The sequence below is a fragment of the Idiotropiscis lumnitzeri genome, chromosome 4 (genome assembly GCF_059441095.1).
Source record: "Idiotropiscis lumnitzeri isolate Australia: NSW breed Sydney's pygmy pipehorse chromosome 4, RoL_Ilum_1.0, whole genome shotgun sequence".
In the NCBI taxonomy this organism is placed as follows: domain Eukaryota; kingdom Metazoa; phylum Chordata; class Actinopteri; order Syngnathiformes; family Syngnathidae; genus Idiotropiscis; species Idiotropiscis lumnitzeri.
The window spans coordinates 9,395,971-9,423,853 of NC_142394.1; the positions used below are offsets into that span (position 1 = coordinate 9,395,971).

The 27,883-nt window shown below is 40.1% G+C and overlaps 1 protein-coding gene across 4 annotated transcripts in view; it reads right to left on the reverse strand.

Moving 5' to 3' along the window:
- Positions 1 to 27,883, reverse strand: part of LOC148338038 (teneurin-3) — a 225,217-nt gene that overhangs the window by 69,942 nt on the left and 127,392 nt on the right. For all 4 annotated transcript variants that reach the window (XM_088292542.1, XM_088292543.1, XM_088292545.1 and 1 more), the window contains exons 7-12: positions 25,556 to 25,770; positions 20,308 to 20,518; positions 18,133 to 18,234; positions 17,505 to 17,699; positions 13,709 to 13,909; positions 4,083 to 4,268 (exon numbers count right to left, since the gene is read on the reverse strand). In XM_088292542.1, coding sequence (XP_088148668.1) covers positions 4,083 to 4,268; positions 13,709 to 13,909; positions 17,505 to 17,699; positions 18,133 to 18,234; positions 20,308 to 20,518; positions 25,556 to 25,770 — 1,110 coding nt within the window. The remainder of the gene's footprint in view (positions 1 to 4,082; positions 4,269 to 13,708; positions 13,910 to 17,504; positions 17,700 to 18,132; positions 18,235 to 20,307; positions 20,519 to 25,555; positions 25,771 to 27,883) is intronic.

Here is a 27,883-nt window from a genome sequence, read left to right on the forward strand (position 1 = left end):
AAATTGGAGTTAGGCTACAAGACAAGACAGAAATAAACAGATTTAAAAGCACACAAAGGAATCCACAGATGAAGACGAGTCTTTTCTTTCTTTTTTTGGCAGTTATCACGCGTGTGAGTTCAGTGTTGGACAAAATTGTGAGCCGTTAATTAAAGCGGCGAGTGATTAAGAAGAAAAATCCCAGATGCCGGCCATTAGCAGCCATAAGAATCACCGCCTAAATGACTCAGTCTAAAAACGCTCGCTAAAATATTCATTATGAACATTCTCCGTCTGCTTTGATTTGGCACTAATGGGCTAGCACAAAGGAAAACACAGTTACTCTTGATATTTGAACCTCTTTGTTTGCCTTGTCGCCTTCAAACACCAGTGGGCTCAAAGCAGATCCATGCGGCGCCATTAAGCGGAGTACCCGAGTCGCTTCTTTCGACGCCAACTCATCTTTGACGGTGGCTGTGAGTTAAAAACACCTCAAACTGCATTGCAACGACTCATATAACAGGATCACTGTTATGTTGCCAAAGAATAGCCACGGAAGTCATCCATGCGAGCTCTGGCCTTGCAAAATGAGATTAAAAGACACTTTATGGACAAATAAAGCCATGAGAAAAGTGCATGTGAATTGAAACAAGAGCACAGGGAACGTTTAAGTAAGTCAAATTGAAGATTAAAAGGCTGATTCAATTCACTTTAAGGCCTTTTGGTCCATTGAATACAACCACTAACACAGTGAGCTGCCGTTTCGCTTTTGTCAGACCTGTTTTATAGTTTATATTAAGTAGAGTAAAAGGAAAGAAAGAAAATGTACTTTTTAAATAAAAAAAAGGTCTAGGGATCAAGTTGGAGCCCAACAACCAAATGGGTTTGCATTAAGGTGTGAGGGAGTTGGAGGGTTCAGGTTAGGTTATGTTGCGGTAAGGGGCAATAGATAAATATTATGGTTTGGTTCACATAAAGGATAAAATTAGGGGAAGTGGTATGTGTTAAGGTTCAGCAGTTAATTTTAGTAGTGAGACACTGTTAGGAATAGAGTCAGGATTAGAGTTCAGAATATGGTACTTGCACGCCACTGAATTCAACAAATTGAAGGGAAGAGAATTCATTGTTGTAAAAAACATACTCTTTGTCCATGGGTGCCAATGCTGGCCATGAAGGATATCTTAATGATCTGCAGCAAGATTAATTTGTGGCAGAGTTAGTCGTAGGTTAAGATTATTATATGAGTTCAGGGTGAGATTCAGGATAAGGGTGAGGCACTTTACTGCTCATAAATTTGGTATTCTTTGGGGATCAACATGAATCACGTTATTAAAAATAATGCAGATTCTCATGCAAAATAAACACATTAGAAGTCAAGCACATTGAACTGTTATTTTGATCTTTACTCAACTAGTAATATTACATTTATGTTTTTGAATTATATCTTGCGGTATCTGGTGCATCTGAGTTGAAGTTATGATAAAGGGTTTGGATTAGAGATACGGATTAGGTATGACGATTAGTTTGTGGTTATGAGTAATAAATTATATTTAGGATTAGATGTGAGAGGGTTAGGAGTTAGTGGTTAGTGTTTAATTGAAGGCCTAAATACCCATATACCGTATTTTCCGAACTATAAGGCGCGCATGTATAGAGCAACTAAAAAAAAAGAAAAAATATGCATATATATATATATATATATATATATATATATATATATATATACACACACACACTATTTTTACAGCCATAAGACGCGCTGCATCAAAGGGCGCAACACCGGCTGAGGGTGCTATTTCCGTATTTAATGCATATACTAGGCGCGCCGCACTACAAGGGGTGAGTTCACGCTAGCTAGCGCTAGCTCAGATCGCGCGGGCTGTAGCCAGCTCACCAGGACTCAATCCCTTAAGGGATTGCTGCCAGAGGTATCACCCCAGCCTTAGCCAATTACAGCAATGGCTTCTTGGGAGCCACTCAGACTCAGCCAATCACATGGCTGTTTAGAGAGATGTGCTGTTGTGCTTTGGGCTTTTTGCAGTCTGTTGTCTAAACCTGGGACGTTTCTTGCTTGCAATAACATAAATGATAAGACAGACTACAACATTGTGGACAGTTGCCCTTTTGTCCAGCTTTGTCCTACACCCTCACCCAAACACCATAGTCACATAATGTATTAGTCACAGTCAATTCGAAGCATAGATGACTGAGACTTTGACCAGCAGGGTGTGCTAACATGCACTCCGAACAGCCCAAAGAGTAAAAGGGTTGATGGTCAAGAGTGAGTCCATATAATGGGCGCGTCGCTTTACAAGGCGCCTCGTTCGTTTTGGGGAAGATTTGGGACTTTAAAGTGCGCCCTATGGTCCGGAAAATACGGTGTGTATATATATATATATATATATATACATATACACACACACACACACACTCATATACATAGTTGTTTACACATAGTTACATATACATAGTTGTTTACTGCTTGTACAGAACTATTTTGTACATAAAGATAAATAAACAGATTGTTAAAACAGTCCCTTTTAACACGGCAAAAACTTTGTTAATTAAAACGGAACAGTCCCAAGACAGATTTTGTTTTTATGTATTTTCTGAACTATATAGCGCCCTCTAACAGTGAAAGAAAAATCAACAGAAAAGCCGCAGTGTTGTATTAGCCGCATGGTTCAAATTATAGAAAAAAAGTAGTGGTTTATAGTCCGGAAAATACGGTAGTCATCATTCTCTGTGGTTGCTCATTATTTTATTGAAAATGTTCCCAAAATGTACTATTACTACATAGAAACAATTTTCTCTCTCTTTCTAGAAAGCCTCCCAAATCTCAAATTTTAACTGGAACTGGAAAGTCATAGTTTCGCTGGGAGCATTAAGGGATCTGGAATTTGACTCCCACCACTTGCAGTGAAGAAGCCTTGCCGGATTGGAAATACATAATTAATTGCCAGCAGTCTGGAGTTTCTGGATCTTTTGTTTCCTAGGTGACGCACGGGAACATGAAGCAAGGGCTGCTCATGGCCCCTTGGCAATATGACGTTTGACACTAAATGTCGAGGTTCAAGCGGCAGACCACAGGTCAACGGTAGGAAGCGGCATCTCCAATGTCATTATCCTCATTAGCGGCAACTGAAGTGCCGCCATTTCATGAAAAATTATATTGCAAAGAGGCCTTGACAAGCCATCCACCCTTGACTTGCTAATTCCAGAGTTGCACTTCACCTGAGGAAAATGGTGGTTGATAGAAATGATTAGCCGCCGTTCAACGTGAGACCATGAAAACCGTTCAGCAAAGTTTCCTTTCATAGAGAGAATTATGAAAAAAATCCTTTGATTTAAAACTGCTTTCTAAAGGTTCTTCTCATGGCTTTACAATTTTTTGCAGAAACAGCAAACAAAACTTAGCTACGTTTTACTCATTTTCAAGGTACATAAACTAACATTTTACTCACTTGTTACACACAAGAAAATTCAGCTATGTCGTACTCTACCTTTATGACAATAAATTAACATTAGCTATAACCTTTGTTTTGTTTCTTCAATTTGTCAGGAATTTAAACAAACAAGCAAATCTGTACTAATTTTAGGGCCCGAAGATTTTAAAAATATAATTACAGACTTTTCAGGATCTGCATATGTGCATTGTTTTGTTTTGTTTGTTTTAAAATTGGTCAGTAAATCATGACATCATTGAAGCATTATTTTATACCCACCAATCAAAACTTTAGGTACCCCAGCACATCAGATCCATCAACAATTCTGCACGTGCCAATATCATGATATTTTTCAGTTGACAGTTGTGGCATAACACATAGTTTACAATATATCTATCATTGTCACAGTACAGACTTGGTGAATGAGGCTTAAACCGATTGTTACATCATCAAAACTCTTCAGAAGTGCTGACAACATGGTCTACCTAATCTTGTGACATATGCCTGGTAGTGCAGGTGGATTTTTTTTCTACAACTTTGAACCCACTGACATTCACGCTTCAAGGTTGCCCGTGTTGCCTCCACAATCTGTGGCCTTCTGTCAGATGTCTGCATGTGTGTGCGCTTTTGCAGGCTGTGTTGAGACGTCATGCTCACCTATGGTGCAGTGCTCGCCCGTCCAGCCCTGGTGGCAGTCACACTTGCCCTCGCGACACACCCCGTGGTCGATGCAGCGCGGATGACAGTCCCTCTGCTCACATTCTGCACCTGCCCAGCCCTCTTCGCAGTGACACATGCCACCCAGGCATGTGCCGTGAGGGCCACAGTCCACCACGCACACCTCTGGAAGGGAAACGACACGGGGAGAAAAAACAAACAAACAAAAAATAAGAAGTTCAGAAAAGTCAGATTTAGACTGTCAGCAGTGTGATTATTATTATTTTTTTTTGGGGGGGGGGGTTCAGGAACACCATAAAAGGGAGAAATTCCCTGCAGGACCCATCACAATCCGAATGTCAACTAAACAACAATCTCATGTGTCCATGGGAATATTATTTTTTTTTAACTTTTCAACCTAAATATTCAAGACATCTTTAATGAACTTATATTTGTATAGCATCATTCATACAAATTCATCATGTTTTAGAGAGGTAATGGAATTTAAATCAAGATTTATGAAAAAAAAAAAAAAAAACAGCCAATTTTTTCAGGCTCGATTTAAATGTGACGACATGTGACATGATTGAACAACCTTTCCGACTTGTCGCTAGACTGTTCAAAACAAAAAGAACCAGAAAGTTCAATTCTTACTAAGAAACAGAGAGCATGAATCATTTTCACATTGTTTCCCAAATGACAAGAAAGGAGCCCCTGTAGTCACGGAGTCAATTGCGCTGAACACTGCCAACGACATTGTGCCCAATACATGTGGCAAAAACAGTGATTCATTCACATGTTGGAAAGTGCCGACAAGTGCTATGTGTTTTTAAGTGGTTCATATTTTGTCAAAGTCACTCTGCCTCACCTGCAAAAGGGTGATGAGAAAACAGAAAGCTAGAAATACTGTGCACAGGGAGGGATGTCACATTTACAGTATGTACGTAACAATCATATCAAAGCTTTCTATATGTATGTCCAGCAACACAGAAAAGCAGAAAATGGACAGATGTAGCTGTTAAAAACAAGACGAGAAAATAAGTGCTCTGCAATACCTTGAAGGTTTTATTATAAAAGGACAGGATGATAGAAATTAAGACAGAAGATGTGGCTTATCCTTTTGTCGTACTAGAGTCCTCCCGTTTTTGAGATATGACATGAAAAGACTCTAAATAGTAGGATGCTGCTCCGTGATCCGTTGATTAATGTCGCCAGGGCACACGACAAGCTTCTTTATAATCAGGCAGTTAATGACACGGTTGGTTAGGAAGCAGCTTTTCTCAGTGGGACACCATATCGGTCCGTGGTACCTAATATTTTGACCTGTAAGCACTGAGATAGCAAACATATCCCCTTGAATTGTCCATCAGCATCAGCGTTATTATCGTTTGGGACTTTTAATTATAGAGGGGTTTATTTCATTTTATGTTTTAATTGGTTTTCAGGGTGGCTTTTATTACCTTTACGTTTTTCAAAAACAGTTTTAGTTTTAGTATCAATTTTCATTAAATAAAATGTGTATTGTGTACATGATTAGGGGGAAATGGTAAATACGACAATCATATTATTTGAAAAACATTTTGATAATAAAGGTTCACAGTATAACAGTCTTTGATTTACAATAAGTGGATAATACCTCTTCTGAAGTTAAGATGCATGCATGAGCCCTAATTAAATTAAGCTAGGATTACCTGTTTGCCAACTTCTAAAGTGGATTTGCGGCATGAATTCCTGATGAAAGGAATTGTATTAAGTATTACACCCGGTTGTACAGTGTACTTGTTTTTTTTTTTGTTTTTTTTTAGTACTGTATGAAAATAAAGAAAGCCCTTGTTACAGGATTCGTACACCTTTTCCATGGCCTAATTCAAGCACTTTTATAAGGACTTTCAAGATAAATTTTCCAGTTTTACCAATACCCTCTATAGCCATGTTGTTTGAGGTTTGAGGTTGTCTATAGGAAAAATAGGGAAAATCTGCTAAAATCAAAGCCTAACATTGAACCAGCAGAAGCAATGTGCCCGTCGATTACTCAGTGTCAGTGGTGTTTGCAAAAGCGTCTCCATTGGCGCTGTTTTATCAAATTTCTCGTTCCTTTACTTATAGCACTCAATGACATTGAACATCACAGAATGATTCACACCGTATTTGAGAAGAGATATAAATACACATAGGCACAAAATGTTAATTTCAACTTACATTAATATAAGGATAATAAATGCAAGGATTTTTTTTCACAATACCTTAGTCACCTTTCATGAAGCAGATCTTGGCTTATAACTGTGGCTATGATTATAATATTGTTACCATTGTAATGGCATTAGCAAAAACACAATCGTTAACTTTTTTGCTTTCAGTGAGACAAGTGAAGTGGCCAGGGTGCAATTTAAAAATTGTTTACCTTTAATGAAAATATTTTTATCAGCTGGACCTATGCTTACTGTTCAAATATTTAGACTACAAACTACTTTTAATACACGTCTTTCTGTGTAGTTTTTTTTTAATGGTTTTAATTCCACCTGCATGGTACCAATGAAACTAAACATACATAAAAATATAAATGTCAACTTCCAGAGCTGGGCAGGCCAGGGGCGGAACAGTCCAACCCTCCGGCCCGGCCGAAAGCCCATTTTTGGGGCGGGGGGTGACAAATTAAAAAAAAAAAGGGGGTTCAATTAACAAAGGCTGGAGTTTGATTTTACACAAATCGGCCCTAGTGCGTGTGATCAACCTCCTCGCGAAATGGGCAAACGACAAAAATTGCCTCAGGTCGAGCCCAGAACGGTATCAAAATCGCGGCCGTAGGGCAGAGAAGGGTTAAGTGCCAAGCTCTGTCAACTTCCTTGTCATTCACAACCTGGCAATTTCAGTCTTGCCATGACACTCAGTGTTTACCTTTGGCCCGGGATTCTCAACCAGTGTGCCTTGGCGCAGAATCATCAGGTGTGTCGCAGAAAATAAGCCAATGTCAATTACTTTCACCAAAAATATATTATTTTCTAATATTTTTTGAGCCAATTCATGAATACCAGCTATGTAAAGTAATGGGCAAACAATGAAATTTTCTTCAACTAGATGAATTAAGTTGTTTTTTTTTATTTTAGTGTTAGGTATTTCATTGTCTTATGTTAACTAAGGTAACCTTAAAGGGCATACAATACTTTCTAGTATGATGTTCGGTGAGTTTACTTTCAAACATTTTACTTGCAAATCGGACAGGTTGCACTAACTTGCTGAAAACTTTTCACAAATCTTCGTTACATTTCACTCTATTGTAATAAACTTAAATGGACTTTAGCTATGTTGTGCCAACTTTTTTTCTCCTTTGTAGGGAATGTGAACAAATTTTAGTAATCTTACTTGATTGTTGGGAACCGAAACATACCTAAGCTACATTTTACCTACTTGTGTGCTTTTTCTAGTCAACGTAAACAAACCATAGCCACGGTTTACGAAGCAAGTTATACCTTTTTGTTTCGGAACATAAATGAACAATAGCTACATGTAACGTAAACATACCTTAGATGTGTTTAAGTAAGGTCACCCTGTCTATGCCGTACTGACATGGATCATGGAAACAAATAACTAACTTGTCAGGATTTTAAATAAACCCAAAGAAGATGAGATGACCGGATAACACATTGGTTTGGTAGACATCCCTGACTAGTATAAGAGAATGGGCAGGTATACCTAATGTTTTGTCCTGTAATGAAGTACAATAACATCTAAGACTGCTGTGTTGTCATCTCCTCATCCCAGTGAAAATGTATATTTGGTAAGGCTTGTGTGGGTGAGTCTCGACAATATCCTTGCTAGCAAAAAGCATCAATAAGATATGACAGAAAACACGTGGGTAGTCAGCCCTTTTGGTTTGAAGCCGCAATTTAAGAGTCATTTGAATCACTTTGAGTGAAAAGAACATCTCAAACAAATTTTGACTGATTGATGTCGAATTTGAACCATACGTACGAGACGGATGGTTGACGACAAGTTGAGAAAAGTTTTAGTTTTTATCATTGCGTGTGGGAAGTGCATGGAAGCATGTTTAGCAACGGTCAAAGAAGTTTATTTGGTTATTTAATTCTTGAAAATCGGAAAGGAACAATAGTGCTTTGACTCACATTGCATGACTCAGAGATGTTCAGAACACAAACTTGTATTATAGCAACCATGTATCCTACAAGGCATTTATTATTTTTTTTATTTATTCATGTGAGCCATGTGGGAAGAACACTGTGAGGAGCATCCAAATAAGCTTCCAAACGTGGTCTGGACTTTGACAAAAGCGAAGCGGGCCTCTTTGAGTCGGCGTTATCTGGCTGGGGTGATACATCAGAGCACTGCGGGCCGAGGCTAACACTCGGCGAGAAGCGAGGATAAAAGGTGTGACAATCACCATGGAAGCTGGAGTGTGTTCTCACAATCTGAAGTGGCTCCAGGAAATGTACATGAGCCTGCAAAAGTTTCACACTAACTTAAAGCGTGTTTTCGCAACAATTCCGTATGTGCATTTTCTCCATAACCTGCACTTTATTTTTTCACATTATTTTATTTTTTTCACATATCTGTGTTAATGACTAATTATATTACAGCAATAAAAATCTATCAAAATGCATAGTTAATTCTTATATGTTACCCAATATAAATACTTGATACATTCAATACTAAATTCAACTATATACAAAGAAATTGAGTACAGCAAAGCCTCGTTTAAATTAACCCAGAAGTAAAAGACTCTGCATTTAGGAAAATAATGTGCAGTCCACTCAAAATGGCCCTTGTCATGAGCTGTCAAAGTCTGTTAGTTCTAGAATGGGCCAAGGTTGGCCACAGTGCCAGTAAATGTTGCTGAGGTGATTCCGGTGAAATTAAAAATGGCAGAAAGACCGGGAAACGTGTTTCCGGGTTGCGCCGCCCTTGTCACAGACATACAGTAGACGACAGCTGCGTCTACGTGGCAGGCTAATGGCAAATGTTTCCTACTTGGGCATACGACACAGCCAGCTTTCTTAACCAGCTGGGAGTATCTTGTGGGTGGATTGAATTGCTTGCGACTGATTCAACCAAGATAGCATTTAGCTTCTAAGATAACCACCTTCCCTCACCAGAGGGACAAGCAATCTGTAAACTCCTCCTCTTGTCGGCTTCAAACAAAGTGAAATCACTCCCTCCTGCACAGACCCATCACCAGAGCCCAATCTTAAGGGAGTCACATGAAATGCAAAATTTAAATGAAAACATAAATGATGTTTGATGTAGATGTAGATGTCCAAAGTGTGTGTGGCTCCTGTGGACTCTTTTATGAAAAATGGCAGTATAGTTGCCGTCACTTAACTGAAAATATTAGAATGATCCGCTTTCCTCTTCATAGAGGTGGTCACTACAAAGCTGATGTCACGAATGAGACAAAGTTACAGTCCATAAAATACAAAATATTGGGGCAATATTTTTAGAGGTTGTATATATGTGTTGGTATGTTTTGGATACGAGTAATTGCAGTGACATACTAAGAGATAAGCGTTTATTTATTTATTTCACTGCTGCCCTAAGTGCAAGTCTACCTCTGTGTCCTCGGCTCTTGTTATTTACAAAAACAGTAATCCCTCGCCACTTTGCGCTCCACTTTTTGCAGCTTCAGTGTTTTGGGGATTTTTCCAAAATATTCATAACAAAATACAGCCATATTGCGGTAAGACGCGTTGCGTGTCAGAAATAGTAAACAACTGTGTTCAAAAGCTGTGGGCAGAGTCTCGGCCACCCAACAAGCACGGCTCGCTCAGCATGACGATACATCGATAAATATAATGTTAAAGTGTTTACTAAAGTTTGTTTTAAAACAGTTTACTTCAACTGGGGTGGGTGCGTCCTGATATTTCACATTTTGTCTGAAGTAGTGTATTGGCAGATGCCACATGCAAGGCCGTGTTTCTGTCAGTGAAATGTGGGACTGTGGGTACATGACCTGTTTCGGGACAATAAAAGGGACATATATATATATATATATATATATATATATATATATATATATATATATGTATGTATTGGAAATATACTTTCAGACCAAATAAATTACCAGGGAAATTACCATTTCATAACACTGCATCAAAGGTAGAGGAATCTGCTGTTTCACTCGATTAAAAAATGGTGGAGAGCCTACTTGTCGCAGATTGCAACACTTTTTGTCCATGTCAGACTTTTACTTCAATTGAGAGATGCTTGCGATTAACAACACCCCACCCCCCAGCTTACACTGTAGAATATTAAAAGCACCTCTAGGGGGACAGTCATTGAATTGGCAAAAGGTTCCTCCTTCGCAAAGAATCCATGTAATCAATTTTTCATTAGCGCCAAAGTGTTTATCTGCTTTGAACACGCCCCAGCCGAATAGAGGTTTGCAGGCGGTCGATCACAGTCGCCACGCTTGTTAATTAAAGTTTATTTAATTGAAGGAAAAACCACAGCATTAATTGTCCGGCTTGTGAAAATTCCCGACGCACCCCGGCGGGTTAACACACTCCCTAATTTTTGGGCCGAGACGATCTGCTATTGACAAATTTGATTTGAGATCCTAGCTCATTGAAGACATGAAACGGAAAAGAACATCTTTGTTGTGCAGGCTATTATTTTCTTTTGGGGCACAAAACAATCTCCATGCCGTGTAAAAAAATATAATCATAAAAATGAAAAAAAGAAAAGAAAAGAAAGCCAAAAGAATATGTCCATTTCAAATACAATACATACAGTATTAGTGTTTCTTTTGTTGTCAAGGTAACAATGAATACTCTGCTTTTCGTGGTATAGAATATTAATGTGAGTGACCTGAAAAATTGTGCTTCATTAACGTTGCTGCTCACCTGACTGTTAATTCTGCACGAGTTGTGCAAATCTTCAAGAACGCATTTAAATTGTAGACTTGATAATCCACAATCCTGATAAATGATCAACTGATTTAAGTCATACACAGGTGCATTTGTGCACAATGTATGTTATATAGTCAATGCGATGGTTCCTCTTGCTAGTTCTTTATAAAAAAAAAGGCCACCTTGTACAAAAGAAATAAACACAATGAGAAAATGTATCCACTATGAAAAAAGTCAACTGCACACTCAAGTCACATGCGCATAGGATGCGATGACTCTGACCAATTAGGTGTTCAATTGCAAAAATGCATCATTTAGACAAAAATCGTGCCACACCTACTAACAGACTGACTATTATGGCATTGTGTCACATAAACATGTTTTTTCCTGCGTTGAAAATTGCATTGTGGCCGCCTCCTGCTAATTTTGTGCCGTCCCCAGACAGATTTATATCACTCAACACAGCTAAAGCTCCAGCTGTGTTTATTGAGCGATTGATGTCCCCCTGCCGCAGCTACGTATTTTAACTGCAGCTGCAGCGTTGAGCCACTACAAAGACGTTATATCGACAACAGTGCGACGGAAAGACCTGAAGCAACTATTGTGTTTTTTTTTCCCGCTAGTTGGTGCTATGAGTGCCCTCTTTTTCCCTGCCAGATGGTACAAAGAGGTCAATATCGGGGAGATGGAACAAGCAGCTGTCAAAGACTTGTCAACTGAGGCATTCTCTGCTCAGAAAAGGCAAACAAATAAAGAAAGGAGAACAACCGAGACACCGCGCTTTCATTTTATTGCCATTGTGTCTGTGCGCACCACATCCAATCTCTCATCATAAGTAGGAGGGCCCTGTCTTCCAATTGGTCAGTGCTGAAGACCATACTCTCAGGGCACTGAAGGACAAGCATACCAGATGCCACAAGACCAATCGTTGAGGATGTCACATGACACGGTCTACAACGCATCAAGCTGACTCAATATCAGCTACGAGACACTACGTTTGTCGGCAACACATCTGTCGGCTCAATCGGGCTACATTCGTGTAGTCTGGCGTCGGCACAAGGCAGATTTGTTTTGTTGTTTTACAATTGTAAATACACAACGTGGCAAAAAAAACTTAGATCCACCAGATATTCACGGCAACCGCTACATTACACAATAGAAATGAAGAGAACAACTCAAAATAATCCATAAGAAGAAAGAAAGTCCACATAAATCAGGCTGACATAACAGATGTGGGGGTCTGCCCTCTGCACGAACACATCCACTTGAGCTCAAAAGCAAATCCCGGTGACGAATTAAGAGTCTCAGATGGGAAATGATGCTTTCCCCTTACAAGAAAAAAAAAGAAGAAAAGAACATGACTTTTTATTTGGGGGGGGGGGGGTAATTAAGGCTGCGAATAAATCTGTGTCTCATATTTTCTAATAAGATACCTGGGTGACACCTTGAGAAAGAACATATGTCGGCTCCCGCAAGATTAATGTACGGTGTCAGAATCGCGTTGTTAACATATGTCGGCACCCTTATAGCAAGCGGAGTGCGCGTCAAGTGTCACAACTTTGCACCTACTTTGACTATCTCCGACACAGAGCATAATGAAGCTTCAGGATGTTTTTTTTCTTTCTCCCGGTAATTTAATCAAGGCTGTAAAAACAAAGCGCGTCATCAGAAATTCATAAAGCTAGGGCCTGGCTCGTATTCATCAAATTCCTGACTTTCAATCAGCGGGACATTGCAAATGAATAACTTTGGCTTTACGAAAGGAGTGGGAAAGACGAGAGAAATAATTTGATTTAGCCGTCTTTTCTGCTCAAAGACTTTCATGTCCAACTGAGTGGGGAAATAAATTATTCCTGTGTAGGCAATTACAATTTTCAAAAATTGAGTTGATTAATTACCGCAGATTAAAATATGAGAAATGAGCAGTCAAAGCAAAATGCTTACCGGTCACTTAATGTTCTAAATATTTACAAGTGGCCCAAATGTTAACAACACAGATGTGTTGGATCATTATATATCAGCAATTTTTCCAGCAAACTGCGAAAAGCACACTGCATTGAACGCATAATGCAATGAGACACGCAACAGGGACACAATAGACTAATATTAACCTTAAGTAAAAAATAAATAAATAATATGCTATTAGTATGCATGCTCATATTTTTGTTTTTAGACGAGACTGGATTGCTAAAGAGCGCCATTATCTTTTACATCACATCACCGTTAAGCATATGAAAGTTGCACATACCTTGTACAATAGTTTCCCCCAAAATTGTATGAAACGATGGTGTCATTTATGATCAAGTCTGGTAATTAAGGCAAAAGCATCTGTTGTTGTTTTGTGAGCGCATCAAAGGAAACGTACACAAACTAAACTAATGTGTTCCCAGTTAATTTGAGTGTTCAGCGTTGAAAGGCAAAATAGGAAAGCAGTACAAAATCATTGGGAGGTAATTAGCCGCCCTTTGATGCTATGTAAGCAAAGAGAGGAAAATACATCCCCTCCCAAAGAAGTATTTTGAACACAAAACATGCAAAAGTAGTTTTTAGGGTGACTATTACTTTTTATGTATCCGAAGGAAGGCCACCCAATCTGTTACAGTTCTTTTTTCAGTCGTCAAAGCCAGTTTATGAACTTTGGTAAGTATGTCTAGCGTTAGAAGAGCCACAAAAAAGTCTCAGGAAGCCATACAAGTCCTGACATTCTGATATTACAATACATCACATGATAAATTACACTCATGCAGAAAAAGAAGTGATTCTGACCAATGGAGCAATCAGCGCCGGTCCAGTTGTCCTCGCAGACACACGTCCCAGAGTCAGTGTTGAAGGTTCCGTGACTGGAGCACTGCTCAGGACAAGTGCTCTTTAGGATCTCGCAGCTGATTCCGCCCCAGCCCGGGTTGCAGTGGCACTCGCCGTGATGACAAGTGCCATGTCCGGAGCACTTTGGGTCCACGCAGTCCACTGAGCACACACAGTGAGCAATGTCAATTTAACACTTGGTGTCCTTTGCATTCAAGATTATTTTCACTCGGGTGGAAACGCAGTGTGCCACGGCTGACTTTTTTTTTTCCTTTACTCTTTATTAGTTCCTGCTATACACTAACACGCTTAAGCTCTGACCTCTTTTGTACTTCTAATGATATTCCATTAAAGGTGCTAGAAAAAGGAGCATAATTAGTGCCCCGCTGATGTATTCCGCATTGAACAGCGGATGAGTGTTTGCACTGCATTGCTGAACATTACAGCGACTACCTCCCGCAGTCTAAAATCATGTACACGTGGCTCAAAACAGACTCGAAATTGTCTTAAGTGCTTACGAACATATGTTGGGTTCATTGAAGGTTGTTTATAATGCCTACTAAATGACATGTTGTTTGTTGCGTCTTAACAAAGCAATGGCTGTAGGTTCTTTGGCAATAGACAGCCTTAACAGACACGTTGAGGATTTGCAGTAAATGTCTTCATTATCTTATATCATTATCAGAGCCGGGCGCGTCAGTAAATTTTGGCCATCATTAGTAATCGTTGGTCAGTTAGTCATTATTATTAAAACCGCCCTTCCATCATCGCGTCCGTCAGTAAATTTCACTGGTCCGCCAGTCCTTCAATCGTCAGTCCGTCTATTAAACAAAACAACTACAAAAAAACATGCTATAGTCTAACAGATGAAAAGTCCAGTTTGATTAAAATGATAAATGGAGCGGACTATATATCAGGGTCAACTTCAAATGGTGATTGCTCTAAGAGCTTTGTGCAAAATCACATACGTTAATAACATTAAATGAAGACGCAACGTTTCTGAAGATGCATACATTCGATACATTGAAGGATAACTTGTACTCAATGGTTATCACACCGTGTACATTAGGTTCACTCTAAATTCATCCATCCATCCATTATACAAATGTTTTATCCCAAACATTTAATCTTAAAGACCCTTGGCAAAAACAAAAAATAGTTTTCAAAAACAGGTAGGCTTACCACTTCAAAGAGTTTACTTATGCAAATACATTAGTGAAGTTTAAGGCTCACATTGCATTCATGGCGGTTGAAAACACGCACGGTAGTTACAATGAAGACTGAATTGTATTTGATGCTGACAAAAACATGTATGTGACTTTTCCTAATTTTGTATGTATTCCATCCCCATGTTGCAATTTTATGATATTAAACAATCTAAACATTGTTACAAGTCATTATTACTTTAACTATGGCGTGCCAGTCAATTTGACGGCTCTACCTATTGTTATGCATGTCTGCTGGGATGGCGCTGTCGGGTTTCCATAGCAACACACGGCTGTATTGAGAAGCGCTGCTGGTTACCATATAAAAAATCTTATAGAGTAGAGTCGGTATGAGTCTGAGGATGAATTGCTCAGCTGAGACACAGTGAGTCGGATTATAAAAGTCCCCCTGCCCCGGCCAAGAAGAGCCACGTGGCGTGTGGTAAAATTGGCTGTTAGATGTGATAGTCATGACTTTGTGGCCAGTACATGCCAGTCAGACAAAATCAATAAAGGAATGAGCTTATGTGGTGCATGTTAACATAATTCCCCCATGGAAAAAAAAGAGTTCCGCGGTGCGCTCCAGACAGAATTGTTTTGTGTGATGCACTTCCGATTTACTACCTCTTTTTCGAAGTGAAGTGCAGTGAAGTTGTTTGCAATATGAGTCTCCTTTCCGTCGGCCTCAAAGTAGCTGTATTTTAGAACAGCTGACCCGCAAGCAGCCGTACGGGACAATAGGCGCTGAACCAATTGTTTCTCAATCATTTATACGACATCATTTACATTAAAAGATACTCAAAATGGAATTTTAATAAAATAACTAATTAAACACTTGAGCGGCAAGTAATAATCCTTTTAGTCAATGACGTCATTGCCAAAGCGCAACAGAGCGCAATCAGTCAAAATGATGGGTCTCGTAGTTCTTCTAGTTCCAAAAATCTGGTAGTCCTAATTGTGTTCAATGCAAAAAGCCAATACAACGAAGATGAGATTTTCTTTGATGTTTATGAATACATGTACATTGGGATCAACGAAGACATGAAATGCACCATATTTGCACTAACGAGTTCTCTAACGAGTTCTCCCTCGGCCTATGCCATAGCCATCCGTGCACCACAAAAGAACTAACGACAAAAGCCAATGAAAACAATGTCCTTTTTATCTTCCCTTCAAAGGCAAACCTTCATTCATTCAGTTGCTTCATGCACATGAGGTCACTAACCCGTGCATGTAAATCTGAGCTGATAATTGCCTTTGGACGGCGTGCAGGTCGATACCTTTAAATGCGGCCAAGCGGATCGGCCCTAGGAGAGAAAAGAATGACGCTCTTTCTTAAATGACGGCATTGATTGATTGATTGGAATGGACGATTGCGAAACTCGACGATAGTTTAGCCCATTAGCTGCCCAAGTTAATTTATTCACACGCCGTCAATAACAACAAATACGCATTCTGTGCTTGACCGACTCCAAAACACACATTAAACAGCTACACACAAATATGTAGTGCTGTGTTTCCCAACCAGGGGTAGGCATACAAAAGCACATTGTAGCAGGTATGTGGAAACGTGGATTTAATAATTTATTTTCAAGGTGATAAGTAAATATTTTCAGTCATTTCATATGTATATCAATTAAGTGATATTTGTGCAGGACAACTTGTTTCTCCGGAGAGACAACCTATAGCACTGCTGCGCCAAACTCTCAACAGCCAGTTGTCAGCTAAAGTGTCTCAATAAAGCTTACATGAAAAATAAAAAGAAATATTGAAAATTATTCTTAAATGTTTTTTTTTCTGAAATTTAAAGTTTGAATCGCTGTTGAATGAATAGGGACTCCAAGTTTTGTGGTAAATGTTTTGAGTTATATATAACAAATTCAGATTCATGAAGTATTTACATTTTTTTTATTTCTGTTCTACATTTTCAAATTTAGGAGACATCGACACGTATGAATGGGTCTATTCATGGTATGACAAAAAGGTTCCGGGTACACAAGACAAATAAGTGCAGAACCACATCACACGTGCTGTGGTTCTCATTCTTTTTTTCTTTTTTTTTACACCAAGTACCACCTCAATAGGAAGCAGAAGTTTTATGCCCTAAATATAATATTTAGTATAATTGTAAGCCACCATGACATTATGCACTGGTTCAAAAGTAATATTGTGCTCAAATATTGGAAAGTTTGAAAATAACAACTGTGCTCAAATAATGTTTCAGTAACACTATTCATTTCACATAAAAGTTAAATCAAAATGTACCTAAATAATTTGTTAAATGGCACTGAGCTATACTTGGGCAGTGATTATTTCACATGCCACTGCTCCAACACACAATGAGAATCACTGAGTGAACCCTCCTTAATCACGTGAATACTTTCCACACCCACCCTATAGAGAGACCATATAATTAAAAAAAACATTTTTTTGCCCCTCCCACACATTAAGCTTATCAAAACATACTTTTTAAGTGCATTAATTGCTTTTTGGGCATCACAGTAAGTGAGTTTAGTGTGCTGAAAGAAAATATGCACTGCAAACTGTATTACCTTGTTCACAGTTGCTTCCTCTCCAGCCGGTGTTGCACACACAGTTTCCCGCCACGCAGACTCCATGGCCCCTGCACTGAGGGTCCACGCACTGGCCTGAGGCCACGTCACACTCTGTGCCCTTCCAGCCACTGTAGCACTGACAGCGCCCCCTGGTGTATTGGCCATTTCCGCTGCACAAGACCGGGCAGGCAGCTAGATGTGCGGAAAAAAGTAGTAACAATTCGGCATGAAAAAAAATTCTACAATACCTTTTCTAACATCTCATTTCCAAATGATTGTTGAAATACAGTGTATATATATATATATATATATATATATATATACATATATATATATATATATATATGTGTATATATATATATATATATATATATATATATGTATATATATATATATGTATATATATATATATGTATAAATATATATATGTATGTATATATATATATATATGTATATATATATATATGTATATATATATATGTATATATATATATATATATATGTATATATATATATATGTATATATATATATATATATATATATATATATATATATATATATATATATATATATATATATATATCACAAAAATACACACACACTAACATAAAAGAGGATAATTACCTCTGGAACAGTACGGCCCGATGAATCCTGGGAAGCAATGACAGGAACCCGCCATGCACTCGCCGTTCCCGTAGCAGTTGTGTGCGCACTCGGTGACAGACTCTGCGGGAAGTCAGACTATTAATAACGCATCACGCCGCTGTCACCCTGCTGCAAATCTGGGGGAGATGGCTTTTAAAGTAACTTTTTGACAAGTGCACATTTCAACACGAGACAGTGCCCCATCAACCCCCTCCCCCTCCTCCCACCATGCATCCCTTATTTGTGTAAGGCAAAGGCAAAGTGTATCCATTCCACTAAGGTTTAAGCCTCTGTAACGCATCTGCTCGTATCTGTCAAACAAAAAAGCATTTTAAATTAGAACAAATAATTCAATTTCCTCAACACGTATTCTCCGTCTTTGCTCGTATTTTATCCTGCTATCACGGCCCAACGCCCTGATGATCAAGCCGAGTGGAGCAATCTCCCAAGTGTTTTAAGTCCTCTCCAACTTGAAGTTAATCTGACACATCCTACAGGATGCTCACTCGACAGAGTCCCAAAAGGACAAGATTTTGATAAGTGTGAAGAGGGCAAACTTTCTTCCTTTTTTTTTTTTTAGGGGTTTATTACTCTGGATTGTATTGGATGTTCCAATCGTAGTGGGTGTTCGCTTTAGCTGGTAGTGTACCCCAGCAATTTCCGCCAGGCTCGTCAATACCTTCATATTTGGTAGGACCCAATCGATGAAAGTCTTCCCCCCGAAGGAAATAGAGGGGAAAAAAATTCCAGCCTTTTTCTAAAGCCTACAAGTTGTTTGGCTGGAAGAATCAATGCCCATGCATGGCTTTTATTACAGCGCGGCAGCCAATGATCAGCGATTCTCCCAAGGAACAACTCTCGTCTGCCTGGAAGGTTGCGGAAAAGTCTGAAAGATCGACTTGTTTGTGGAGCAGGTGGAATTTTTCTTCTACCTGTCTTAATCCAGTTGGTTTGTGTTTTGTCACGCAGGTGAAGCTGGATAGGCTGATTAAATTTTTTTTCTTTTGTTAGGCTTAAAGTTTATGGGCGGACAACAAGGAAAGAACACTGTCCCATCAAAGGCAACAATGAGCATTTTACCCCATTTTGCCAGTTCGTCCTCCGTATGCGACCTGGGCACCCTTCCAGCATCGTCCCTCCAACCTTATTTATAAAATAATCGTCCCCTCTCACCGTGCATCCCCTTGATTTTAAAGCACTCCCGTCCTCGCATTTCACCAGTCCGTCTGACCCTACCGCCCCCCCCCCCCCAAAAAAAAGAGACTGTCCATGACGAGAGGCTAACAGCAGAAGTTTCATAATTCCTAAACATTATTTAAAGATAATTAGCTGGTTAATTTCCTTTTCATATCAACTTACTGTAATTTCCAGACAAAAAAAACACGCCTCATTAAAAGCCACGGCAAATTTAGCCATTATAAACAGATTTGTATATACATTAGCCACTTGGGACTAGAATCTGGCAGCGCGGATCAGTGGCAGAGTGGTCGTCTCCGAATTAAAAGGTTGGGGGTTCAATCCCTGACCCGTGAGACCACGTCATAGTGTCCTTGAGCAAGATACTGAAACCCTGTTCATGACGTTTTCTTAGACTTTAGGTTTCACACAGGGAAAATTCACAGATGAGCTTGGATCGGGGTCACACTATAGAGATGGCTGTATTTATTGCATTTCATCTTTTTGCTCCCCAAAAAAAAGTTGCTGCTTCTCACAGCCTTGCGTATCTCTTCCCTTTTTTGCCAACTTCAAGGCTCGCTCACCTCGCTCGCTCAGTTGAACTCTCAGTTAAAGAGCCAGTACACACAACAGCATTACAAGATTTCATTCAGCTTCCAGTGCAAATATTTGAATTCCATACCCGCGGTACTTGACCCGGTGAGGGACGATTACAGGGATGGCCTTGCTTAGGCCGTCTTTTGAAAAAGAAAGAAAAAAGAAAACTTCCTCTCCTGCATCCCCAAAATGGTCCTTGGGATGGAATCTCTGGGTACAGGTTTAAGGTTCATTAAAAATGTCAGAGAAGAAAACTGCGTGGCGTCCATGGATTAAAGACATACTGAAAATCTGATTCTGATACAAACTCTGAGACCTATTTTCAAAGGTCTCCAAAACACAGACAGCCAAGATGGCATTTTCAGTTTGAAACGGTCTTACCCTGAATGATGGTGTTGTAGGACACTGCCTCTATGCTGCGTCCATCATTGTAGAAAGCCAGGTGCCACACCCCAGCGTCGAGGTACTGGATGAACCCCGCCTGATGGACCATCACCTGGTGCTCCGGGCGGACTCCCCTCTCCGGCTCACTCGGGGCTCGGTGTTCATTGGAAATAAGCCGGCTGCCATCCAGGAGTTCCACAAAGTCGTACTGCGGAAAAACACACACGACAGAGTCCAGCATCCTTGGTGAAATGCAAAGGAGCAAGCGATTGATTTGACTCCACCAGTGTACACTTAAATATGACTTACATATGCTAAGTTAACATTCCATACATAAACAACATGATTAAAGGATTCTGTTAACTGCACAGGTGTATGATTACTACGCCATAAATGGCTTTAATATGCACCACATAACACATCGCCTTGCCATGCCATACACAGCCAAAATGAGAAAGTGATTGTTTTGACCATCCAAGTGTATTATAGGCAGTCCCCACATAATTTAAATTAATACATTGCTTTAACATGGCATACATGACCAAATTAAAGGAGTGATTGTGTTGATCGTGCAAGTGTATAATTGTGAGGCCACACGTAGCTTTAATAGGCCTGTCATTATCTAAATGCATATATACTGTATAACCTATTATGGTAGCACAAGTCTTGAATGATGTCATTTGAATTTGAGACTGTTTAAAGTGATGCCTGTGAAGCACATTTGTATCTCACATTGGCACTAAGCCTTGTGAAAGCCGACTATAGCAGCCTTTTTGTATTTGCTTTGTTCCTAGATTAAAGACAATGAAAGACAACTTCAATGGACGAGTCCTCACTAACAGAATTTTCATTGCGTTTAGTTTATCATATTGAATTTTGTTCATGGAAATCCAATGTTTGAGGAGGATGTTGATTTTACCGTCAGTGGATATTAGGAGTGAGTTCCTGTGATAAAAGGGAAAAAAATAATCTCCCTCTATTATCTTGGGCGCAAAAAGAATTTATTTTATTTTTTTTGCAAAAAAAAAAGAAAGAAAATCAAACAGTAATTCAGTTATACGCCTGCCAGCTTGAGTTTGCCGATGGCTAACAAAGTTTGTATTTTTTTTAAATATATAAATTGTCCAAGAGACCCAGTAGATGCTGAATAGTTAATACTAGCAAAAACAAATTAATATAATTGATTGATGGTAATTTTAGGACATTTTAAAGAATAACAAAATATACACAGTAGAGTTCTTCATTAAGGCGGCAAACCAGGGGTCTAAATGTACTTTCTTCCCCCGCAAACAAACATTGACTTACAAGACAAACAAGGCGTGATTCCTGCCTGGCAAAATAATTGAAGAGGTGCATCCGCTCTCACAGCACCCGCTGAACAGCTGGACCTCATTTGGACCTCAACTGTGCAGTGCGGAAGAAAACAACCAGTCCCCCAGACAGGCTAATGGGTACAGCAAAATACAGCAGATGTAGACAATAGGATTCCCTGGTTTAAGACACTGCAGGCTACACGCAGACAAACTGAGCCTCTGGTGCAGACTTGTGTTGGGAAGGGGGAACCAAGGGGAAGCTAGAGAAGCATACAGATTGTCTGTCTTTAGGAAAAGAGATCTTAGAATGTTTTTTTAGCAGGGATAGCAACAATACCAAAGAAAACAGAACTAAAGGCTGACTAGATCCACGAACAACTTCCCGCTTAAGATGTCACGATTAATGCTGAACGCCTGGAAAATACAATGTTACAAAGCAAGGTCGCCCCTCGTAAAAGAAAGTACAATGGGGTGAATGGATTGGTAAGCACATTACACTAGGGCAAGATTTTAACCCTGAAAACAAAACATTTACTTTTGACTAGGAAAGTTCATGTGGTCCAAATGAATCCTTTGAGTCAAATAATAAGACTGAAATTGACTTGCACTCGAAGCCAATTTCTGACGGCAGTATCAACCATGTATGGAACTGGGAAACATGAGGATTGATTCTTTCTCCGGTTTGTTATTTAAAAGTCATACAATCCATACTTCCAAGACTAGCCAACAGGCTGTAAATCCAGAAACCTCAGAGACCAGAGGTAGGATTGGATTGGAGTCAAAAAAGCTACTCAGTGCCGTTAGTGGAAAAAAATGCAAGAGAGTTATAACTAAAAATCAATACTAAAAAAATGGAGATGGCTAGCCAAACCTCAATTCTTACCCAAACCTCACACCGCAACACTGACGCCAACACTAATCATCTACACCCAACACTGAACTCATGTCAAATTTGTTTGTAACCCTAACACGCCAAACCCTAACTTGGACTGCTGAGTCCCAACCCAGCCAAGGCAAATGAGGCCTCCTCATTTGTGTACTGCAAAAATCCAAACACTGTTTATCATCAACTATCAAATGTTTATCAAAACAAAACTGATTTTGAGAAAATATGCACATTTTCTGAGAGACATGAAGTCTTTGAAGTCATTCATGAGGATTCTCTAGCACTAGCATCATAGCACACCGTGTTCTGGTCATTTTCCACATCATCCTCATCTGACACTGACAGCAGTGCCACTGCAAATGCCAAGTTCCTGGCTTTTGTTGGTTATGTGCATGAGGTGTCACCATGAAAATGGGTAAAACCTTTTGTAGTTTTGACTTGTGCTCTCTGCTACACTGTGATAACTGCTCTTCATTTTTCTCACTCTGCACAGCAAGTTTGTTTTGCTATGGCTTACATGTTCCTGATTCTGAAGTCTCCACATATGCAGGAGAATGTTGGAGTAGTTCGCTGCATGAATAGGGAGAGGTAGAGCACTTGGAACAATCATGATGGATCAAGCATTTTGATGCATTTCAAAGCATAAGTTAAATGATACTCCAAAAAGAATAATTGCTTTCAATCATAGACAACTTAAATTATTTTTATTAAACATTTGGTGGCACATGGAAATCTTGGGGTCCCAGCCTGATCCTACATAATGGTAAGACCGCCCATGCCTTGCACCAAACATGAACCCGAACCACTAACCATGACAATCTAATCCTAAACCCAATGCCACTCAAATAACCTCGATAAAACATTAGTTTCGCCTTGGACAAGTTTAAACTTTTATCAATTTTCAAAGTGTTCATGCAACAAAGCAACCCGGTGCTGCATCTTTTTTTTCAAAAGTTCTGAACCACAAGCCTTAGAACTGTGGAACAACCACCCAGTCGGCACCATCAAACAATCTGTTTCAAACATGCTGCTTTTCTTCCCTGTGGAAAATAGTTAAAATATGGCTTTAAATGAATATTTCTGAAGGAAAAGGGCATAAGAAAAGACATTAAAACAGGATTCATTACCATGGTATGTGACAAACAAGGACCTTGGCAACCTTTTTGTCTGACTTTGGTACCGCTCAGGTGAAGTCGACCCTTTGATTGCGGCAGGGGGCACGGGGCAGAGGAAAGTGGGGTGGGGGGATGTTATTAACCTGACGGAAGTTGGCTTCTTTGTGCTGGGGGGAAGCAGTAATACAGTCCCATCCCACATATCTTCGCCTTCTGGTTGAGTGCATCCGTCTCGATGAGGTTGCTTGAACTGCATCTAAGCTCATTTTGGACCAACAATAGCGGTGACATTAGGCGTAGGGAGTCAAAGGACAAACACAACCTTTAGATTGAGTGACCTGCTACAAATTCCCCAGAAAAAGAGCCCAACAAAAGTCATTTTTTCTCCCCTTGAGTTTGTTTTCTTTGTACAGCCGTAGACAGGGACTCAATAGCAGCAGGACAAGGTCTATATTTGACAAGAGGCGTAAAAGTTGTTACTCGTAAATGTTGTCTCCCCTTTGCTGGCTGTGAATGGGACGCTCAATATCACCGGCCGGGCTCTTTCATGCTCAGTTGAGTAAATGCATTGATCTGTGGCTGAATGCCGCTCCGAGGCGCCCACGATTGACACGACGTCCGGCGTTGACACAAAAGGGGTCGTCTTGTTAATTACTCCTCTTTGATTTTCGAGTTTATTTCTCTCTCTTTTTTTCTCCACAACCTTAAAAGTGCAATCCGATTCACCTGTGACCGACACCAATCTCCTCTGCACTTGGGTGAAACTTCACCCTTTTCCCCTCACCCCTATTCCCTCACCCTGCTGTTTTGTTTGTGACTAGAATTTTTTTTCATTCGATTGAGATTTACCCAGTCTCTCCTCTCGCAAACTCCGAACCCTGTTTTTCGTCACTTATTACTCATTGCACTTATTCTGTTGAGCTAACCAATCCTGTCTGCTGGTTAAATACTCCCCTTTCCTATTTTGAACAGGTGAGATTCCCCGGTCTCTTCTCTCAAACTAACAATCTAAATTTCATTTCCTGAACCCTTAAGCCTAACCCCTGACCAAATCCCTTAGATTTCCTGAACTGAACGTAAACATTACTGTCTTGTTAATTACACACTTCCACCTTAGAATCTGTTGCGTGTCTTTCCTTCTCTTATCACCTTAAAAACACTACCCATCTCACCTGCGTGCCCAACACAGCTTTCCTCCTCTGCGCTCGAGTAAAGTGCTTCTTCACTAGGACAGAATGTCAACAAGGTGAGACTGAGAGCTTTTTTTTCACAGGCCACTGTCGCCTGAGTGCTTCTGTCAGTGATGTCCCCAGACGCCCAGTGTCATTCAAGTGACACCTTTGAACATTTTGGAATCACTTGTGAGGGGAAATGGCTGAAACGTACGGAACAGTGAAAGATGTGTGCAAGGTAAATCATAAACCGACATGTAAAAGCGTTTCTGAGGCGAAGCAACCTGAGCATATAACCATCGAAATGAACCAATCAGCAAAGGAGCAGGTGTGACGTTAGGAAAAAAAAAAATTCTTCATTTGAAATAAATGCTCCCAAGTGCTGCTGGGGTTTTAATGACTCTATGTGTTTCTGGGTCTCTCAAACAAATTTAATGCTGAATGATGTTAAACAACTTCCGTCTGTCCCACGCGCCATTTTGAATGAGGATCGGCTTCTGCGGCCAAAGAATATGTCACAGCAAAAAAACAAATTTGATTGCATAGTTTGTTTTGAACCTGGGAGGAACCGCGGTGGAGTGTGGGCTTTCCAGACCCATTTTCTTTCGAAAGTGGATTTTGCTGGCCAGGCCAGTGTGAAATGGCCTTAACCCTCTGAACTGCAGTAATAATGTCACAGTTGTAATTAGCAGATAAATAGCCCGTAACCCCCTAAAGCATAAACACAACCGCAACCCAAGTAAAAGCTGAAGTCCTCACCTGCGTGTGAGACGGTGCAAGTCCCTTGCGCCCATATACCCCTATCAGGGCATTCTTTTGCACAGAGATGTTGAATTTGAGGAAGCGTGGCTTGTCCACACTGAGCTGGGAACGCCAGAACACCCCTGGTGGAACGGTTTGACCTGCGCTCTTCCCAACGTCCACAGGACCCGTGTCAACAGAGTTGTTCTCCTGATGGAGAACGCTCGTCCTTCCTATGGAGGAGAAACAGAAAAGTTGATAGCAGTATTATTTTAAGTACTGCAATTTGTAATTGAGTTAACAGCCTCAGCTCAATTGCTACATGCAGTGCTAGGTAAAGGTGGTTCCTATAAGTGACCCGCACATTTCCCAGAGTCAGTGTAAGGGTTATATGGACTGATTATTTTGACAACTTTACAACTCCTCATTGACATTTACAGCGTGACATCGACAGGTCACTAATCAAGTGTTTTTAGCTTGAGGGGGAGACAGAGCAGCTTCAAGCAAAAGTATGCGGAATGAAATTAGTCCATCTGAGAAGACCTGTTTTTGTTAACTTTGTTTTCATCACATTTAGAGTTGTTTGATGTTTTCTCATGTATTCCATGCGTCCTTTTTCTTGTCTTCCCCAAAAGGTTTCTGTTTACACCTGTTCTTGTCAGCTCAATCCGTTGTGTCAACCAATCAGCTCCGTTAAGCCACTCGTGTCTTGTCCAGGTGTACCCCATAATAGTGTCTATTCTTCTGCAACACTGTGGAAACTCAAGGTCCGATTTGTGCACCACGGCGACGCAAGGCCTCAGTTCATGTGTCGTGGTAACTCATGGTCCCAGTTCCTTCACCGTGGCAAATCAAGGCCTACCTTCCTGCGCTACGGCAACTCAAGACCACAACAGTCATTGCCTGCTCCAGTAGCGCACGCTGTTACAATTGGACCCTGTTTCAGTCTTCTGTGTTTCTTGATGTTTTAGTCACAACAATTGTCTTTTTTTTAATTTTTTTTACTCGTAGATGACAGCATATGGTCACTTCACGATGTTGTATATATCTGTGTAGCTATAGAACACCATCCAGTCTCTTTCATAATAGTCCCGCTTCGCCCAAGTAGTCACTGATGTATGGTCGCTCCATTATATTGTGTGCGTTCAGGCTTATATAGTGTACACTGGTATCCAATCAATCTCGTTTCTTGCCATTTCTCTGCATTTCTCTGTAATCGCTGTTTTATTTTTCCCCAGTAGATGCTGACATGTGGTCAGTCCACAATGTCTCGTGCGTTCATATTCACAGTTATGTGCTGGGTGCTATGACACTTATTTGTTCCAGACGCCCCCCGCACATCTTGCTGTTTCTTTGCATTTCCCATGAATAGCCTTGTTATTACAAGTAGTCGCTGCGGTATGGAAATGCCACTACGTTGTGTGTCTTCTCCAAGAAGGTACACTGCATCTCTCTACAATAGTCACATTTGATTTAGTTTTGAATGGCACGTTCACTTAACAATTATAATCAACTGGTTACGTGGTCGAGCATAACAAGCATACTGTACTGTAGCTGGACTGGACTGTAAATTTGTGGGTCTGTGTGTGTGTGTGTGTTTGCACTCAGACACTACTTGCCTTGCTTCAGCGTTTGCGTTTAATGAGGCCATTGGCTGTCACTTTAACTCCAGGCAGCGGCGAGACCTGGAGCCAAGCGTAACCTCTCGGGAGAATAACGGCCGGCTATTGATCGGCCTTTAAAGAGCCCACAAGCTGTCCAGCACCATATTCATTAACAGCGCTTATGAGGATTTAAAAGTAGCCAGGGTTCAATGAGCCAGTGTTACGCATTGTTTTGCATGTTCGCAATGCTGCATTGCTGTTATCGTTTTTTGTTTGGAGGCGTTAAGTGTTAAAGGTGAAGCAAAATGGGCCGCCTACTTGCCGATGAATATAGATTGTTACCACACTGTAATCGGGCGGTGTGATAGTGGGATAATATTCATAATGCAAAGAGGAATTTTTTCAAATGAAAATGCTACCAGCAGCGAAACAAAGTGTCTACAACACAACCATTCCTCAAAACTCAGAGGAAAGTTAGAACAACAATTAGCCCCCAACACCTGTTGCACTGATCGGATAGAAATTAAGCAGTCATCTTTTAAAACAGGATGCACAAAATAGTCTGAAGTTCCTACCTGAAATTGAAGATTAGAGATCTGGAACTGAAACAGCCCTTCTCGAGTGAATTCCAGGACTACATACAACATGAGACTTTTTCAAAATGGAAGCAGTTCAAATAATGGAAGCGCTCTAATCTCAAGACTGTATCCGAGAAAGTAGGGCACTTTTTTTTGCTCTTTCT